Source organism: Ochlerotatus camptorhynchus, unplaced genomic scaffold (assembly GCF_037179485.1).
Source record: "Ochlerotatus camptorhynchus isolate MF236.1 unplaced genomic scaffold, CSIRO-AGI_Acam_v1.1 ptg000406l, whole genome shotgun sequence".
Classification (NCBI taxonomy): Eukaryota; Metazoa; Arthropoda; class Insecta; order Diptera; family Culicidae; genus Ochlerotatus; species Ochlerotatus camptorhynchus.
The window spans coordinates 1048936-1070173 of NW_027040892.1; the positions used below are offsets into that span (position 1 = coordinate 1048936).

At 40.7% G+C, this 21238-nt stretch overlaps 2 protein-coding genes across 3 annotated transcripts in view; one reads left to right on the top strand and one right to left on the bottom strand.

The window, feature by feature from the left end:
- The first annotated feature begins 3783 nt into the window (after positions 1–3783).
- On the top strand, positions 3784–20401 carry PIG-A (phosphatidylinositol glycan anchor biosynthesis class A). The gene is made up of 5 exons (XM_065233661.1): positions 3784–3892; positions 3949–4285; positions 4359–4476; positions 4538–5300; positions 19883–20401. The coding sequence occupies exons 1-5, from the start codon at positions 3882–3884 to the stop codon at positions 20160–20162; spliced, it is 1509 nt and encodes a 502-aa protein (XP_065089733.1). The 5' UTR covers positions 3784–3881; the 3' UTR covers positions 20163–20401.
- The window catches only part of Nost (Nostrin), a 90256-nt gene continuing 89326 nt past the window's right edge, over positions 20309–21238 (bottom strand). For both annotated transcript variants that reach the window (XM_065233631.1, XM_065233632.1), the window contains exon 8: positions 20309–21219. In XM_065233631.1, the coding sequence (XP_065089703.1) occupies positions 20885–21219 (335 nt within the window). In that variant the 3' untranslated portion in view covers positions 20309–20884. The remainder of the gene's footprint in view (positions 21220–21238) is intronic.

Sequence of the window (21238 nt, forward strand, 5' to 3'; positions counted from 1 at the left end):
CACATTAAGATTTGTTTTGCCGAATCTGGGCTTTTTTGCCAAAATTCGCGCACCCGAGTGCTCGGCAAATAAATGTTTGCCTCGATGTTTGCTGATAATCTCTGTTTGCGTTTTGCTGAAAATCTCGGTATGGGCCGCGGTATGGGCAAGCTAATATCTCGGCACAATGAAACTGAAATCTCAATACAAAATGAAGACAATCCCTTATGAACTTTACGGATAATTCAGTTAAATTTAAAAAATTCTAATTAAATAGAGAAGTAAAATTTGAATCAGTCAATATTTATTTATTTGCTAATTATGCATTTTTAAAGACTTCAAATAATCATTAGGGGTCCAGGCAGTGTACATTGGATGTTCTGGATATGATTATTCATACACACAAAGAAAAATCGTTGCTAAAATTAAAAAAAAAAACCATTGGTAGAATTAAAACTTTTAAAATGAATTGTACTTCTGTCAAACGAAAAGCATGGCAGTGTTGAAATTAAAAGTGAATTCAAATCAAACTCTTGAAATGAAAGTGTTGTACAGTTGACATAATAGGTGTCATTTTGAATTGAAGAATCGAATATTTTCAATTTAAAAACAAGTATTTTTACTTTCAATTTTATTGAATATTAAATTAAAAAAAATATTATTAGATACAAAGGGTCAAAACTATATTTATTACATATTTTGAACAATAATACAACAACCGTTTACGTGCGATCCACAAAAATATCTGCCTCAATAGATCGTCCTGGTCCTGAACACCATCACCTCATCCATCATATCCCGTCTGATGCGGTCTAGTCATTCCTCTGCAACTATGAAGCTACCCGTTTCTTTATCTTCTCGATGGACCTTTTGAGCAATGACTCCTCCACCGGTGGATATCCAATGTATGTGATGCGGTTCCAGCTGGGAGAGACATTTATCGTCGATCTTCACGCTACGACAGTGAAATTTGATTTCCTCCAATCACATCTTTTGACCGGTGACCAGATAATCTTAGAAAACCGAGGGAAAAACAGGTAAACGTCTTTATCGTAATCCCGCACAAGGTCATTTCAGCGTTCAGTACCTCGTTGGAATGGCTGTTGATGTGGCTACGGTAGTGTCCGATACCAGCGAAAATTTCGATGATTTCCTGCTACTTGGGTTACAACGATGAATTAAACGATAGGTTGTACCGGTTCAATCTCGGTTTTATTTTTGGAATGATCTTCGCTGTGTTGGTATTGATCCCGATGGTGCCGTAGCACCGAGACAAACACTTTAGGTGACCTGAAAAGTAATCGATTATTTAGTTATTCTACACTATTATCAATTCACGGCGAATGAGAACGACTCAAATTTGAGTTTAGTTCACTCATAATCGCCAAAAGTGCAGGAACTCAGCGATGAGTTAATTTGCCTCATGTTTTTCCAAGATTTTCCAGGGAAAAATTCCCGAATTTGAAAAAAGCAAAGATTGGATCCACTCAGTCTATTGGTACTACTCCGAGACTGAATAAAATTTTCGTCAATTTTCTCATTTTCCGGCAGATTTTTTAGGTTTTCCACAGGAAACCATGGGACAAATTTTACTCATCGCTGAGTTCCTGCACTTTTGGCGATTATGAGTGAACTAAATTAAAATTTGTGTTGCTCTCATTCGCCGTGAATCTTACCTTTAATGAAGTCACCAACGGAAGCAATCTATACAACTTTCATTCTTTGTCAAATTAGTTTTTTTTTCATATTGACTCAAGGAGAGATACTGGAATCCAACTCCCCTCAAGGTTCCTGTCAAGGATCTGGCTGAGAGCGGGGGCTTCCGTTGCATTGGATTCCATCTTCTTTTTTCTATCTACAGGTCCAATTTTTTGAGTTTTCAACGTGAGCGGAAAAAAGAAGATGGAATCCAATTTATCCATATTATGCCCTGTTGGCTTTTTTTTACGATGGTTGTGGATTTGCTGCCAAGAGGTATTTTTGACAGTAAAACAATTTGGTATTGAAAATATGCGCTTTTAAAATTACGAGTCGATAATGAAAGAAACACTTTCAAACCAATTACATTGCTTTCATTTTGAATATTTTCATGGTTAAAACTACGAAATAAGGGAAACTTTCAATTTGAAAACGAATAATTTTTAAATACACTATTTTTGTTTTTTGTGTGGATGCCGCTGAAGTTTGTCGTCATAGCCCTCAACTTTTGCATAGCAGAGGAAGTAAGTTGAGCTAGATGTAATCGAAATGAAATACAAACATATGTATTTTAAATATACCCATGAAAGATTTCGTACAATTTTACCTCTTCTGACTGGAGTATTCCGAGATTTCGGATCCTTTGTTACAAGCACTTCCACTGTTGCTTCCACTGCACACAACACCGAAAATTTTCTAAGGAATAGAAAATAATGGTGGATGAAAGCTAGAATTCTGAATCTCGATAAACAAGTAATGGTAAAACGAAATCTTGGCAAATAAGATTACCAATGCCAGCGAACATATTTTTTGCGTTGGTGCTGGGCATCCAGTGATCCCGAGTTTCAGAAAAATATGAAACAAGCCGAAATTTCTGTTTGCAGTAGTACCAACAATCAATACGAAACTAACGATTTTAAATTGGCTCACCACTTTAGTAGCCTATTGGTCCCAAGCAAACGATTAACGTACCCTATTCTAGTTGAAATTCTATTACTACACTATGTTTGTTTTGATTCGCTATGAAAGTTTGACAGATAACATCAGGGGTGTGTGGATTCATGCAGAACATGCAGGGGTGAGTGAAATAGCTTGGGACTGCTTGGGACCGTTGTTCTGGTACTGAGTGAGCCAAAAATAATAATGATTTTATTCGGGACCCAGTGGTCTTAGAGTTACCTCTATGTTGGAACCGTTGTTCTGGTACTGAGTGAGCCAAAAATAATAATGATTTTCTTTGGGACCGAGTGGTCTTAGAGTTACCTCTATGGTAGTACCAACAATCAATACGAAACTAACGATTTTAAATTGGCTCACTACTTGACTAGCCTATAGCCTCACTCTCATACAAAGTGAAACCGAGGGGTGATTTTTTCAAATGTAATCGTACTTATTTAAAATAGTTCCAGTTTACCAAAATTGATTGAATTTTGGGTTTGGGCTCCATTTTTAATGCAGATTACGAATATGCATTTACCTCAATACTCTTAAAGAACCCAACTACATTTTTTTTTCACACTGTTGAAAAATCGAGTTTTAATTGCCACGACGAATGAGAACGTCCCAAATTTGAGTTTAGTTCACTCATAATCGCCAAAAGTGCAGGAACTCAGCGATGAGTAAATTTGTCTCATGGTTTCCTGTGGAAAACCTAAAAAATCTGCCGGAAAATGAGGAAATTGACGAAAATTTTATTCAGTCTCGGAGTAGTACCAATAGACTGAGTGAATCCCAAACTTTACTTTTTTCGAGTTCGGAAATTTTTCCCTGGAAAATCCAGAGAAAACATGAGATAAATTTTACTCATCGCTGAGTTCCTACACTTTTGGCGATAATGAGTGAACTAAACTCAAATTTGGTACGTTCTCATTCGCCGTGTGGATTTCACTTCGCTTCGATCTTTATGCAGGCCTAGAGTTTTTTTTTCGCATATATGCCAAATGCGTATTATGCCAAATGGGCCGTTTCCCCTGAATTGAAATATTGCTTAGCACTGACGGCCCATTTTCACCCGCAGCTCCCGGTTGTTTTGTTTTGATTTTTACGATTTTTATCCAATCCATTTATCAGCGCACGTCAGCTGGCGGTGGTTAGTACGGAAAAATTGGTTCCTTCAGTTTTTCCGGTGATGTGATTTAATTTTCTCCTCTCATATTAGAGAAACAGTATGAATTATTAGTGTTCTAACCTACGGACCACAAGCTATGAGAATATGGTGAGTGTTTGTTATTGGTTTCAAATTTCCGCTAGCTAACCAGCAATTGAATGAAGCATCGCTTCGGATTTTTTCTACCCGAACATGGGCGGAGTGGAGGAACACATCTTCAATTTGTCCCAGTGCCTGCTGTCCCGCGGCCACAAGGTAATCATCGTAACGCATTCCTACGGCGACCGGACGGGGATCCGCTACATGACCAACGGACTGAAGGTGTACTATGTTCCGATCAAGGTGTTTTACAATCAGGTTATTCTGCCGACGATGATCTGTAACATTCCACTACTTCGGTACATCCTGGTGCGGGAGCAGATCGAAATCGTTCATGGACATTCGGCCTTTAGTACGCTGGCCCACGAAGCCATGAACGTTGGCCAGTTAATCGGCTTGAGGGTAGGCTTTGATGTTTGATTTTATTTTATGAGGAATTTTGGATGTATGTACCAACATGGAATTTCGTTTGCAGTCCGTATTCACCGATCACAGTTTGTTCGGATTCGCGGATTTGTCGGCTGTGGTGACCAATAAGTTCCTCGAGATCTCACTAGCAAATTGTAACCACTGCATATGTGTATCACATACGGGTAGGTTCTTTCAGGTTGACGCATTTGAAAATTGATTGATTAGCTACGATTTTGATTGCAGGTAAAGAGAACACTGTGCTTCGAGCGAACGTCCATCAGGCTAAAGTGTCGGTGATTCCGAACGCAGTTGACACGGCACATTTTACTCCGAATCCGTGTCACCGTCCGTCGGATCCTGATAGAATCAATGTGGTAGTGGTTTCAAGATTAGTTTACCGGAAAGGAGTTGACCTGCTGGCAGGAATTTTACCAAAGCTCAAGAACTGCCCCAATATTCATTTTATCATTGGAGGTGATGGACCAAAGCGGGCACTGCTGGAGGAGATTCGGGAGAAAAACAATATGCAGGATCGTGTGACGATGCTTGGGGGGCTGGAGCATAGTCAAGTGAGGGATGTCCTTACGCAGGGGCATATATTTCTAAACACTTCGCTGACGGAAGCTTACTGTATGGCGATAGTGGAAGCGGCCTCCTGTGGACTTCAAGTGGTTTCGACACGGGTTGGAGGGATTCCTGAAGTGCTACCGGAAAGTTTGATTATACTGACGGAACCTACGGTGGAATCGGTCTACCGTGGATTGATGGTGGCTATCCGAAGGGAGGCCGAAAAGAAACAGATTGGATGCATGTATTTGAACGGAAGCATGGACGGGTCGGTGGGTGGAAGCAGAGATTTGAGGAGAACTGGAGCGTTGTGTCCGTTCGAGAGGAACAACATTGTGGCGAATTTATACAACTGGGACAACGTGACGGCGCGAACGGAGAAAGTCTATCGTAAGGTGCTCCTGGAGAAGGAATCAACTCTTGGGCAAATGATGGTTAAGTGAGTAGATATTAAATATTATTCCACTAAATTTATTTTAATAATAACACAAACGAACAGTACCAAAAGGCTAACGATAAGTCCACTGATTATAAAGCTCCATGTAGATGCGGTGTTGATTTGTTTAGCAACTTCCTTCGGAGCATTGTGGACATTCCATATAATTTCATTTCGGAACTGGCAGGTACAATTTCGATCATAGTCGTACTGAAATAACTCCTGATCTTCCACAACCACCAGCATAGTTTCTTCCCTAGAATATTTCTTATTGATCAAAATCATGCGTCCGAATCCGGAAATGCTTGACTCATTGTACAATCCACATCCTTGGAAAATCAACAGATTAGATGTATCAATGGAATACGAATACACAGCAGGATCCCAACGGAACCCCGAATGGTTGTTGACCGTGGTTTCTAGTATTCCCCGACAGGTGACCGTAATGTTAAAAATCGGTTTCCGATAGGTTAGGTGCACGTCGATGCACGGTCCATCCAGGTGCATTCCGTCATACGAATTGAAAGCGTTGTGCGCTTCGTTGTGGGCCCGTAATGCAAAAATTTGTGCCTTGGCGTAAAAATCACTCACTGTGGACCAAAATCCTCTGTACTGTTTGATGTTACACACTGGAACGAAAAGCATTTGCGAACAATACGGTTCGCAGCAGATCAACAGCAGTAGAGCGATCAAGTTGGGTACCCGTCCCATGTTCGAAACGATACTGTAGGGTGCTGCAGGTAATGCTTGAGGTGATACCTATTCAGGGACATTTTCCACTACCGGTTAAAGTTTGCCGTCTGATGACGCAATTGGATGTGCGAGGCTCACAAAAGTTTTGAAACTACCTTTTAGTAGGTACTCTATGATTCCTGAGTTGTACTTTCGGTGCTAATCGCCTACAACCAGAAAAAGGTTGGTCACTAATTTATAAATTGTGAAAGGTTTTTCGGTTCTTTATGTTAACGTTAAGCTATCACTTCACGGTAGTTCACGAGCTATTCTTGACACAGTTTGTCACTGTTACAACACTCTCTCCCCAGGTAGAGAGATTGCATGTGACAAGATGTGTGTAAGATGAAACACATAGAAGCATAGAAACGTGTTCTTTGAAACAATTCCACAGTTAATATAGAATGAAAGCTTTCTATGCCAACCAATGCATGATTTGGGGTATTTTTAGGCATGTAGAATAATACTCTATTGCCCAGGGAAGTCGAGCAATTTTCCAACCCGAAAAATTGCCTATACCGGACCGGAAATCGAACTCACTGCCTCCGGCTTGGTATTACTTAATTGACTACGACATCTGAGGAGCTGTGTCTGGCTATATTTAATTCGTATTCATGTATGGGTCCTTATTTCAAGAGGCATACACGACGCTCGGAGTAATTTACTACTACGCTTCAGCCTGTAGTAGCTTGTATTGGATTTCATGCTTCGGAAAGCTGCTTCTATCTCATGCAATGATGTAACCTTGGATCTAACGCGAGTAGTGCGCCATATCCTTGGCGGATCGTGGCGATATCTTCCTGGCTCGTCGAAACTAGAAGAAGTTGTTCGAAGTTACCCGAGACCCTTTCTTACGCAAAATAAAAGGAGATTCGAAATGCTGGTCCGACACCAAAAACTGGAAGGACCAGAGAGTACTGTCCAGATTACGCTGCGGCTACACCAGATTCTCACACGATCTCGGATCCCGTGATGGATTCCACAAGCAATGTATGGGGTGCTCAACCAAAATGTCAGTTGAGCATCTCATTATAAATTGCCCTGCACATCAAAACCTCCGAGACCAATACGGTATCGGTCTCAGCATCAGAGACGCACTATCCAATGACCCAGACAGGGAAAGATCACTTCTCGACTTCCTTAAAGAAACAGGATATTATCAATATACGTAGAACCCCGCAACGAACAATGACACGACAACGGACGAACGACGGCACTTGGACAACACCAGCTCTCTAAATGACATGTCAAACGGAAGAACAACGATGACAACCCCGCAGGCTACGGACATTGATCCTCTCTCTCGGAAATTAACCACAACTTCGTTCACCTTCCTTACTGTTAAAACAATCGACACAGAACTCTGAGATACTTAAACTCTGTAACAAACACTATGTAATTTATTTATTTTCTCTATCCGGGAAAAAAATTTCGAAGTTCTTAAGTCAACGTTTTAGCTGCTCAGTGGGGTCGGTAAACAACTGTCCAGTCGCGTCTTTCACAGGCATCATTGGGTTCATCGTTGCTTCATTCAGGCGACGTAATATCGAGAGTTTCTCCAACGGCTTTCGCCACTTCGTCAGCCTGGGAGTCGTTCTTGGATTATCTGGTTCTAGCCCTCTATCACGGTTTTTGTTTCTCTACGCTCCTCGATATTCCGCCAGTTTTCACCAGTGAATCAATTGTTTTCTCTGAGTGCACAGCTCACCGAGCTGCCTCTTTTGTGATCCTGACCAAATAGAAGGTTACTGTCTTCGGCAAACTTGTTCAGTTGGTCAAGGCCTTTTGGTTGGTGGAAAGCAGTTCACAATTATCTCAAAACGCGGCGCTAGTGCGTATGTGATCTAGCTGCATATGATATATCTCGAGATCCTGGCCATTTCTAGGAAGCAGGCTTGCTGAAACACCTCAAACTCACTGGAGGTTTTAAAATACTCTTGTTTTGTGAGTTTAGCCAGCCCTCACCTCGAATGAAGAATGTGTTACCTCGATTATTGTTTTAAATATGGTTAATGTTCATCAACATTAACTCCTCGAGAGAGTGAACTTCAGCGAGAGGATGATTTGACGTGAGGTGCGCTTTTCGAGACTCCAGATAACTTTTTTGTTCGACGCAAGAAGCTCAGAGTTCACCCAGAGTGAGAGTAAGAGCGTGTGATAGAAAACATCAGCAAACCTCATTCTCATTTTATCCAAATAAATAAGCCAAAATTGCACAATTTTTCATTCAATTTGACAGAACCCAGAGAACCAAGATTTTCGGGGTACATTGACATTACACTGGAGCTGTCATCATGTTCCCGGCTTTATTATGTATGTGAGCTTCCTATATACCTAAAATATGTGGTTGAAGACGAAAACCGATGTTCGACGCCGTTTTGGAATCCAAGATGGTGGCCCCCCGTTTTAGTAAAATTGTCATAAAACCCTACAAATGGGTATGTTTGGAAAAAGACGGCGTGTAGAGGTCAAAATAAATATCCGATGCCATTTTGGAATACAAGATGGTGGCCCTTGCTTTTAGAAAAATTGTCAAATATCCAAGAATATACGTATTTTCGGAACTGGGAAGACGTTTAGTTTCTGAAAAGCAATATCAACGCCAACGACAGTTTTTCAGGAACCGTAAGCCGTTCTCTCGGATTCGAAAATGTAATCGAGCGAATTCCACGTCCCTCATTGCATCATTATAAGGAAATTTTTGGAAACTCGAAGGCAACATTTTGGATTCCAAAATAGTGTCGGACATCGATGTTCGGACTCTACACGTCATCCCCGTTTTCAACATTTTCGTATTGCATGGAATCTGACAGTTTTTTGGAAATCTAAAACCGCCATCATGGATTAAAAAATGGTGTTGGACATCGATTTCTGACCTCTATATTAAAGGTTATTTGATAATTTTTCGAAATCGAAAGTCGCCATCTTGGACTCCAAATCAGAGGTGAACCAGCCAAAGGTTGAAAGCTGCTTTAATAAAAAGACTAACTGACGAACTAACTTAAACTGCAAAATAGCGTCGCACATTGATTTCCCGTCTCTACGTCCCCTGTCTGATTATTGTGTTCCGAATCGCTTTCCACCCTTCAGGCAGATCGGTGAGCACCCACATGCTATTCTCGCTGAGGGATGCAATTTCCTCACGCATAGCCGCAATCCAATGATCTCGGTCCGGCCGCCGCAGAACCTCATCGTAGCTCGTCGGATCATCCATCGTATCATCGTCGCTCGTCGTGTTGAAGGATAACTGAGGGTAATGAACACCACCAGAAAAGGAACCGTAACTAATAAAGTCATTATACTTGCCTGGATTACGGCGCTCCCGACCGCTGCGGCTTAACCCTTGCTGCAACTCAGCTGGTCTAATCAGTTGCGGTGGGAGCGCAAAATCGGCACAGGCATCCTCGAATTCGTCTGCCTCACTGGACGAACTGTCGATAACGACGATGTCTTCCTCCGTTGTTTCGGTTTCACCAGGATTGCCACCCGGTTGATCGATAACAACAGCAGGCCCGGCTGCACCAGGTACGACGATGCCATTCGGTTGTTCGCCTAGATGAAGCACAGCGTGTTGACCATCTTCAGGAGTATCAGCTGCACCGGACTCAGGACGATCATGGATTTCATCCGAACAAAGCTCCATGAACTCCACCGACTGCACTCGTTGTTCTGCCATACAGATAGCGACGCCTTCTTCCAGTACCATGACATCTCGGCTAACGTGGAAACGGTCATTCTCTGGATCATACACCCGGTAACCTTTCGTGTCTTCACAATAGCCGACGAAAATGCCTTTCTCGGATTTGGGATCAAACTTCTTCCTTTTCGCTTTCGGTACCAGAGTCATCACGCTCGAGCCAAAAATCTTGAGGTGCTTCAAATTCGGCTTCTTTCCGGTCCACGCCTCTTCCGGCGTTTTCTCTTCCAGGGAACGAGTAGGACATCGATTCACCACGTGAGCCGCGGTCGAAATAGCTTCTGCCCAAAACTCTTTTCCCAGCTTCGCATCGTTGAGCATGCACCGCGCCTTTTCAACCAGCGTGCGGTTCATGCGCTCTACCGCCCCGTTCTGCTCAGGCGTATACGGGCACGTGGTTTGATGTCGAATCCCATCGGACTCCAACACCTTCCGGAAATCTGCATTCACGTACTCCTTTCCGTTGTCTGAACGCAAGATTTTTAGCTTCTTGCCCGTCTGTCTTTCCGCTTTGGCCTTGAACGACTTGAACGCTTCGAGTGCTTGATTTTTCTGCTTCAAGAAGTAAACCACCACCCGCTTGCTTGCATCGTCCAGGAACGTCATGAAATAACGGCTTCCACCCAACGACGAAATCTCCACTGGTCCACAGAGGTCGGAGTGTACCAACTCCAACAGTTCTTCAGCTCTTGACTCGCTGCTTGGGAATGAACGCCTCGTATGCTTGCCCTCCAGACAGGCAACACATCCTTCTAACGACCCATCTTGGAAATCTATTCCGTTGGCAATTCGCTTGAGCTTCTTCAAACCACCTTCGTGAAGATGCCCCAGACGTCGATGCCAGAGCTCCATGCCGCTTGCCAAAAACGACTTCTCTGGCCAATTGACTCTGTAGAGGCCACCTTCCTCGACGCCGGTGACAACCAGATCACCGTCTTCGTCCCGAACTTCGCATCTGTCTTTGGTGAAAATAACAGTTTTGCCCTTTTTGCAGATCGTACTTACGGATAACAAGTTGGTGGCTAGGTCGGGAATCTTCAGAACACCGCTGACATCGATTCGACCATCGTTGCTGTCCAACACGACTGAACCCTTCGCTACGACCTTCATAGTGGCATTGTTCGCCGTTCCGACGTTGTGGTCCATCTTGACTTCATCGAGAAATTTCTGATCCGGCCGTGCCATGTGGCAAGTGGCACCCGAATCGAAATACCATTCACTGGTGCTGACGTCTCCCATGGCAAAAATGGAACAGAGACCCTTGTGTTTGCTCGCCTTCGCTTGCTGCTGCTTCTCCGGACACTTGGCAGCAAAATGACCCGGCTTCTTGCAGGTGTAACATAACTTTTCGCCTTTGCTACCGTCCTTGGATTCGCTTGGCTTCTTCCGGTTCGCTTTACTGTACAGGGCACCTTCCGCGCCGCTGCTGACCGGACCACGATCCAGCTTAACGTCCTGTAGAATTTTGGATTTCACTGCATCCGCTGTCAAAGCCGCTCCAGAGGCTTCGAGTCCCATTATCATGGGCTCGTACTGATCAGGAAGACCCATCAGCAACATCGCCGCGAGCCAGGAATCGTCCACCTTAAAGCCCACGAATGCAAGCTTGTGGCTTGTGCTCATTAATTCGTCCACGTACGCCTCAACGCTAGCACAGTTGATCAGCCGTACCGACGTAAATTTTCTGAGCAGTCCAATCTTCCTGGTTAGTCCACTGTCCTGGAATGCAGATTGCAGCTTCGTCCAGGCTTCCTTTGCTGTAACCGCATCCTGCACCAGACTGTAATTGTAGCTCTCGAGGCTTAAGCAAATCGTAGCCAGAGCCTGCAACTTCAAATCCTCAGGAACACCTTCTCCGTCTCCGTCGATGGCAGACCAGCTTCCTTCACGGATTAGGATCATCCGCATCGCAAATGCCCACGTCGTGTAGTTCTCCCGGCCTCTTAGCTTGTCAATGGCTGGCAGTGCCACGGAACTTCTGGTGACTCGAACGCTTCCAGCTTCAGTCCTGCCGTTTCCGTTGGCGCCTCCATCTCCTTGACCTTGCTGTCCGGATCCTAAACTTCCGCCTGTGGACATACTTCTTCTGGTCTTGAAATTTTAGAGTCTTCCGGTTAGGTATTCTGGGCCCATAACCAATTGTAGAGAGTAATTGAAACACGTCTTTATCGGTTGACGTTGAACAGTGGAATGAAAATTTATTCAGAAACTTAGCAACTAATAACAAGTGCATATAGCGACGCGAATTACTGGGTTGCTACGATCACAATAGCTAACATGAAGCTTTAGTGTGATAATATATTAGCTAGAGAATGATCTTTAGAAGAGAGTAGGTGGATAGTTCCGTTAGAGTACGGCAGTATGAAAATTGAATAGAAGTTGAAAATGAGCGAAGGGCCATTTATGCGACAGTTTTTAAAGATAGACGCACATCTTTGCCTAACCCGTACGATGTACGCGGAGACTTGAAGTATGTCTCCAAGTCTACAGGCAAAAATGTGCGTCCCTCTTTTTGCTCATAAACTGACTGCGGCTGTGGAATAGTTCTAGCGACGTTTTCATCACTACCTAAAGCCCCACGTTGCGAGAGCATTTTTGCATGTAGACTTGGAGACATACTTCAAGTCTCCGCATACATCGTACGGGTTAGGCAAAGATGTGCGTCTATCTTTAAAAACTGTCGCATTAATGGCCCTTCGCTCATTTTAAACTCCTATTCAATTTTCATACTGCCGTACTCTAACGGAACTATCCACTTACTCTCTTCTAAAGATCATTCTCTAGCTAATAAATTATCACACTAAAGCTTCATGTTAGCATTTCCAACCAACTCTAGTCAAAGTACTTTTGATGAGATTCTCAGGGAATTTCAGCATTACTCAGAGAATTTTTAAATCCCTATGCTATGGAGGTTTTTCAAATTTTTATAATGTAATCATGTTATTTTCTTTCACTCATTGAATTTAGTAGATCCGGAGCGGATTTATATTCAGTAACAAAATTTAAGAATAAAATAGATTTTAATTAAGAGACTTGATTTATTATTATTCTGGGCTTAAAAATAGTTATGCTTGGATTTTTTTTCCCAGGAATATGGAACGACGATGGAATATGGAACAAATATTGATGATGTCAGAGATTGATAAATTTTCAAGATGACAGTTTTGAACATAAAATCATTTTATTAGGAACTCATTCCAATTGGAAGAGAGTTCTCGAAAACATCAAGTGAAACCTTTTTTCGATGTAGTTCTGATGCACTCTTGATTCCCTGCGATTCCTATTGGAGAATACCATGGTAGATCTTAGTAGTATCTTGCAAGGAAACACAGGATTCAATATAAATTTTAATGCAGATTTTTAAGAATTTCTGAAATTAATTCCTAAAGTATTCTGAGACAATTTGGATAAGAATTCGGAGCATTATTTCATGATCATTCTGAGCAGAACTCTAAGTGAATTCAAAAGATGATTTCCAACTTTAAAGGAATTCGGAAAAGAATTCCAAGAGAGTTGAGAGAGTGACTTAAATGTCAAAACAGATTGAGGCGAAATCTAAGAAATTTGTGAGGAGAACTAGAAGTGAAATCTTACGAAAATTTCAAAGTTGTGAGTAGAATTCCAAGCGCGAAATTCGCAAATGAATTCAGTGAAAATTCTGAGAATAATTTAAAAAAGATTTCATAGAAGTATTCGAAACGAATTCTGAGGAAAATTTCATGAGAATTACAAGGAGTATTCCAGGGATATTCCGGTAATAATGTTTAGAGAATTCGAAGGAGTGCTCCAATGAAATACAGAGGAGCACCCAAGTAACCAAAAGTTCCGCATTCAACGATTAAAATCACTTCCAAGTTCCATAAAGTTCAAATAAAGTTCCGACAGAACTTTCAAGCCACATGAAGCAATCCGCACAAGTATTTATTAGTAATAAAATGTAATGTACGTAAATATGAAATGATCAGTGGCCCAACTAAATCATAATTCTTATATTTATGCAGTGCATCAACATTCTATCCAAACATAAAAAATTAAAGAGTTATTTCCTGGATTCGAACCCGTTTATTCGGCATGCGATCTACAAACGCTAACCACTGCGCCACAAGTGTGTTGGAATACCATGTGGGCAAACACCAACTTAAAATTCATCAAGGTGTTGTGTTTCGTATTCAAGTCAGTCAGCTGTCACTGAAATCTCCAACAGTAGGCGGGACAACAGCTCACTTTAATATATCTCAGATGACGTAGCGGTTCGTGCTGGGGCTCTCACGCAGAAGGATTGGGATCAATTCTTCAAACAGCCTCCAATTCTGCTACTAATGCTGATAAATCAAAACCCATTAATACCTGCCTTCAAGGTTGCAAAGACTCATTTCAACTAAAATAATGTTTTTCGGAATAATAAAACCAAAAGATGGTATGATGGCATGTTTTACTTGTAACTTACAAGAAGAGGTTACAAAGTATGCGTTGGAAACATAAAACCTGTAAATTTTGCTTTCTATGAGTCACAATCAGCGATTTGCTGATCGCTGAGTGAGTGAGTGAGTGAGTGAGTTTGTGAAAAATCGCTGATTGTGACTCTCATGAAGTGAAATAAACAGGTTTAATATGTCAAACACATTCTTTGCAACCTCTTCTTGTATCCTACCAATTCAAAATTTGATCATGGCATCTAATTATTTCATAATTTAGAAAAACATTGTTTTAGCTGAAATGAGTCTTTGCAACCTTGCCTGCCTTTAGAAATAATTTTCATAAAAATGCAAACTAAATATAGAATTGGTGTAGAGGACAAAAACCTTTTTTTAATTTATTTTCTAAAAGTGCCTTTTCAAGTTCCGCCAGAAGCTGCTTAGAATGCTCTTCAATTATGATACCGGAACTTTCAAGTTCATATATCGACTTAAATATGAGGCTGATTAAAATTCTATAGACCACCTTCAACCAAGCTGGTTAAGCCACAAATAGCCTTCTATTAGAACTTTTGGTTACTTGGGCAGTTTAGTTTAATCTTTTAAATTTGTCGAACATCTTAACGGAATCCCTTTATGAAGAGCTTTGAGTGTGTTGGTTTATTTCCTTTAAATTCCGTTATAATTGCTTATCTATCGTATTTTATCTACTACTTGCAGACTTCATCAGTGCCAAGTACTCAACACCAGTTTAGTTTAGTTTCTTTATTATCAAAACTTTAAGCCGTTAGCTTGTTCGTCTTCTCTCAGGAGCATTTTAAATAATTTAGAAAAATTGTGAGCAGAATTAAAAACGAATTTCTAGGATATTTCCATGGGAATTTTGAGAGCATACTAAGTAAATGATGAGGTGAACTTCGGAATTCTTCGGAAAATACCTAGAATTATTAAAAAATTGAAGAGAATTGCAGAGTGAATTCAAAACGTGTTCTGCAGTAGAATTTCAAGAGTATTGTGGAGCAAATTAATAACAGAAAGAGTACTAAGATGATCCTGAGATGGTTCTAAAAATATCTTCAGAAAATGCTGATGGAATTACGTAAAGAGTTCCAAGAGTATCATTATGATACACACATAGAATCATTTTCGAGACCATGAACACAGAAAATAAATCAAGATTCAATATTTAAAATATTCTGTAGCATTGATTGTTTTTAGTTTTCATACAAGATTCGGGAAGTCGTAGGGGAAATGGATGTAATGTCGGCCTAAATGCCCCTAATTTGGGCCCATACATAAATTCAGCAATCGACTAAATTTTCAAAAGCGACCAAAAATATCGATTAGTTCCAATGACGCGTTTATCTAGATAAAATTGATAAATTGCAGACTTTTTGCGATGGGTCCAATCTTAGATCCATAGGCCAACATTAGAGTCATTTTCCTTGTATTAAATTAAATATTCAGGAAATAGAGAAATTGAACTCGAAATTAAGTCAAGATCCAAACCTAATAACAATATTCGAAATGCTAAACTTCGATAATTCAAACCTCGAAGTGTTTTTAAGATTGCGAACTTGAAATAAATCAAATGACCGAGACTTCTTTTTTTTTTAATACTGACACTTATGTAAATTATCAAGATCTCTAACATAGAATTAGATTTCAAACTTTTGTATTTTTTTGAGTACTTATACTTAGTAAAATTAAGTAAATATTTAACTTCAATTTAATGGAGTTGGTTGGAAATGCTATCTAATATGAAGCTTTAGTGTAATAATTTATTAGCTAGAGAATGATCTTTAGAAGAGGGTAGTTGGATAGTTCCGTTAGAGGACGGCAGTATGAAAATTGAATAGAAGTTGAATATGAGCGAAGGGCCATTAATGCGACAGTACAAAGTCAAACGCACACCTTTTGCCTAATCCGTACGATGTACGCGGAGATTTGAAGTATTTATTCAAATCTACAGGCAAAAAGTGTGCGCCCGCCTTTGCTATTACTGTCTGCGGCTGTGGAATAGCTCTAGCGACGTTTCATCACTACCTAAAGCCCCACGTTGCGAGAGCATTTTCAGTCGATGGTGTGTTATAATGCAATTCTTCTTTACCCAACTATTTGTAGCTTTTGACTTTGTACTGTCGCATCGCCGTCCTCTAACGGAAGTATCCACCTACCCTCTTCTAAAGATCATTCTCTAGCTAATAAATTATCACACTAAAGCTTCATATTAGATAGCATTTCGAACCAACTCTGAAAATCGCAAACTTCGCGTATGAAGTAACATAAAAACACTTTGAATTCAATTTAATGGTTTTGATGAAACAACTATTCACTTAATACTGATTGTCTTGTCTTGAAAACGTTTGCAGCAATTAAGTTGTAGTTTTTCCAAAAATTGTTTATTTTTTAATGCATTTAAAAAACAGTTTGCATATCAACCTAAAAATTCTCGTAACTGTTCTGAAAAACTCAAGGAATTTTATTTATCAAAATGAGTGGACACCCTGTTTCACCTATTCTTTTACAATACTTTACTCGAACCGATACCCTTACCCTCTCTTACTCTCTCGGCTCTCATCACCTCTGAGGTAATCTGCCGCTCTTCGCATGTCGGTCCCATGGCAAAAATCAGCAAGCCGAGAAAATCGCATTTTTAGCTTGATTCGTACCATTGCTTCTTATGTTATGAGACAACCAATTTGGCTGTCTTTCCAAACTTTTTCAGAACAAAGTTATTGAGTTCATCCAGTATTAAGAAAATATGAGTGATCAGCTACCATTTGCATTGTAAAACTCATAGCGAATTCGTTTATTATCGGGGTTGGAACCAGTTCCAACCCAGTGCGAAACCGAACTTTTTGTCAGTGCGAACCTCAACCTGAGCTGGGTTTTAAAAACAAACGATCAAACTGACGTTTGTCAGAAAACAAGCAGACCCAATCTTGATACCCGATCCAGGTTGGAACTGAATAATAAACGAATTCGCTATCAGTTTTGACAAAAACTGCTATGGGACCGACATGCGAAGAGCGGCAATAATGGTCTGTTTTACTGCACTATCAATCATCTAAATGACATTCCCTACTGCCTACAGCAACCAGATTAACTTTCCCAAAGACGGCAACTTTATAGATGGTCAAGATCTAATGATAATGCTCATACAAAAAAAAATACACGCACATTTACACTAGCGCCACGTTGTGAAAGAATTTTGAACTAACATGTCCATCATCCAAAAGGCTTTTGTCACTGGAACGACTTTGCCGATGACAACAACATCCTAGGTGGTCAGGATCTCAAGATATACCGAATATAGTAAGTGCATATGTACACCAGCGCCGCGTAGTGAGATATTTCTGGAATAATCTGCCAACCTTCCGGGAGGCATAAGTTACTTGAACAACTTTCCCGAAGACAGCAGAGATATAGCAAATGATAGAAAATGAAGTTGTTGTTGTATTTGAGAGGCTTTACACTTTAGTGCATTCGCCTCTTACGATAGAAAATCGAATGCATACTAGCGCCACGTTGTGAGAAATTTCTGAACTGTTGTTCTCCAACCAAAAGGCCGTGACCCACTGAACAACTTTACCGAAGACAGTCACCTTCTATATGACCAGGGGTTGCATAGCGCATCTCGAAACAAAAGACATTGTGTACGAACGCTTGTATGAAAAACGTCATTTGCTGATCTGAGCTAACAAACGAGGTGGAAGCGTAGCCATCACTATCAGAGCTGTTACGAACATAGGCAAAGCGTGAAAACCAGGGTTACTTCCACTCACTTGCTATAAAAAATTGTGTTTCCGAATTATGAACACATTAGATGTGATAATGATAATTAGTACTTGTAAGTTACAAGAAGAGGTCGTGACGTATGTGTTTGACACATTACACCTGTCAAAATTGCTTTCAGTGCGTCACAATCAGCGATTTAACGATTCGTGAGCGCTCACTCAGAGTGAACGCTCGCGAATCATAAGATCGCCGATTGTGACGTTCTGAAAGTGAAATTGACAGGTTTTATGAGTCAAACACATCCTTTACACCCTTTTCTTGTTACTTACAAGTACAGCATGTCATTATATCATCTAATGATCTCATAATTTAGAAAACCATGGTTTTATAGCAAGTGAGTGGAAACCAATGTTTGGCTAATTCGTGGTGGAGGAAGTTTCCTCTACCATCGAAGATTTTTTGTAACCATAATTGGAATGCCTGATTATGGCTATTCAATATGGTAATTTAGATAATCAAATTATCAATCCAAAAGCTCTTGCATGTCACACTATTCTTAAATGTTTGTCCTCTGAGTGCCGTATGTTGTATAGCCAAATTTCAAACGAAAATCATCCTGTATTTGGATGACAATCATATGCATGTTCATCTTCTGACGACGAATTCAACCATAAGATAATCATCCGAACTTCGAATGCGTATTGTTAAAGGGCTCGAGCAATGCAATAATCATTCGAAGTATTGCGGATGTTTTGGTTCAGTGTAGACGAAATACGCGTATCTGTCAAGGATAAGCAAATAAGGTTGTGGAATTAAATGGAAATTACTAAGCCTTCTATCTCTCTTTATACAAATCCCATTGATGAATTTACGTTACGGTCGACCAACAGATAAAAATGATGTTAAAATGATAATGACGTTTTGCTACCTGTCAAATCGTATGGAATATTTTTTAGTGCATCATCAGTTTTGTAATTGCAAATCTGAAAACTAGGTGTCGCATGGCCAGTTTTACCTTTGCGTAAATTCATCAATACGCTACGTAGACTCCTAATTGATGAATCTATGATTTGACAGGTAGCAAAACGTCATTATCATATTCTCATCATTTCCATCTGCTGGTCGACCGTAACGTAAATTCATCAATTGTCCGGTTCACCCACGCTAATGGAATCACTCGAGAACAACGTTAATGGATGTATATGGGATTGGAATTATCCACTTAACAAACAATTTGTGCTGAATAAGCCTTTTTATCTGAAGAAGCATATTTTTGTATGAATATGGAGCAGGTGGAGCATAATGAGTATCCCACACTCCAGTCATAAACCTCTGATTGTTTGAAACAAATTAAATGGTCGTAGGTTCAATATCACCATTGCAATGATTAATGACCAATTATTTTGTTTCGAACCATAAGAAATCCGAGGCTACAGCACAGCAAGCTTACTATGCCCCACCTTCTCCTAAGTTCTTATTTTCCTTCCAATGTTTGTTGGGCAGTTGGTTGAAAATCATTCGAATTGTTCAATGGTTACCAAACTGCCCTCCTCTATATTAATTAATTTATTTTAATGTAATTATCAACAGGCTCTATGCAAGCGCAATGATAGTTTGCTTTAGCAAACCAGGATTAGGGCTACATAGAGTCAAACAAAAATTTAAATAAATCAAGTAAATGGCCCATCTTACCCTGCATAACTGCTGTCCATAAACCACGTAGACGGATTTAAGTGATTTTAGCCTCCCTAAACTGTCTACGTAGTTTATGAGCAGCCCCATATCCGAATGAGGCCTAACCTAATCATATGATGATCATAAGCAACAAGCTGTTTTCCCTTACCTGTATTATAGTAACTTACAGACTCTGTATCTTATCCCTGAGAAAATTACAGAATCGGTTTGCTTATTATTTGTATAATTCTAATGCATGCTCGTTAGCATCAAGTTGGAACCAGCACGCGATCTCTAACCGACATCACTCCTTCTCTCCAATCTAGCTGTCTCCGCAGCGGCGTCTGGCCATTCCTACTAGTCATCTCACTGTGCCATCTGATCCTACGCTTCCTGGATTGGTTCGTCCCGCGCAAGTACATCGATCGCTGCCCGCTGGACAACCCGTTTTGGGAGGGTACCGTTGCCAGCCGTAGCCGGCAGTCGCTGAACGATGTCCGGGTGCACGTGCATCCCATCCCCGGTGGCGAAAGTTTCGGTAAGTCTTCATCTTCGTTCAATCGGCACAAAAAGCGCCACAATAAGCAATCGTCGTCTCCCTCCTGACGACCGTTATTCGGTATGACTGGAACGATGCCGGAGGAAGGATATTGAATTTATTTATGACTAGAAGGGAATTGTGACAAGAAAATTTACAAACCGAGCTCAATCACGGTGGGAAATAAAACAAACAAACGTACAGTCTTTTCTGTGTAGTATAACGACAAATTTTATATTTTTGTATATAGATAGCTTTTAAAAATCTTTCCAAAAATCTATTAAATACGGATCAATACAAACAAAAAGCTTTCGCTGTTGGTTCTTTAATTTGCATCCGAAACTAGGTATTACTTTATTTACACGCGAGCGCTCATTCTTCTGATCCACTGAATTTACTATATTGCTTTTGGGGTTATTATTGCTCATCTCACTTGAGGGTCGGGGAAGATTTTTATTAAAAACAATTTCTCTCATTTCAAATTAGCAATAAATTACTCAACAATTAGGGTTTTCTTTTCAGCATGGTGGATGAATTTTCACAGAAGCCTTTTTCAGTTTCATAATTTCCGAAAAACTTCTGTGTCGTTCCTCCCCAGTAATAAAAAAAAACCTTCCATTCACGTTAGTCTTCGGTATTAAAAACGTTGCTTCCACGAATTAATGCTCAAAATACTAAAATATTCGATGCAATCCAACAGTATTGAATTGATTCTCTAACATTCACACACGCGCAAACTCTCCGCACCTAATTCGTAAAATATGTACAGAATAATTTCAAACAAAATGCCCTAAGCGATCTCCTCCACGTAGGTTGCGGGAAAAATGCCCACCTGGCCGCGCAGCGCTCCCAGCCACCAGCCGTCTTCCTGCTTGATGTGAATATCTAGGATGTCACCCGGTTGAAGTTCGAGTTCATCGTAAAGCTTTGGTGTGTAGTTGAACAGGGCCCGGCAGCGACCGACGATGACCGACGGTGTCCCCGACGTTGTGGTTTCGGAATTCGCACCGCTGTCTTCCACAGTGTCGCTGCTGTGACCGTTGCTGTGGCCGTTGTGGTGATGGCTGTTCTCGATTCCACTGGCAACGCTTCGATCCTCCTCCTCGTCCTGTGAGGAAAATTCGTCTGCAAAATGGGTAAGAGT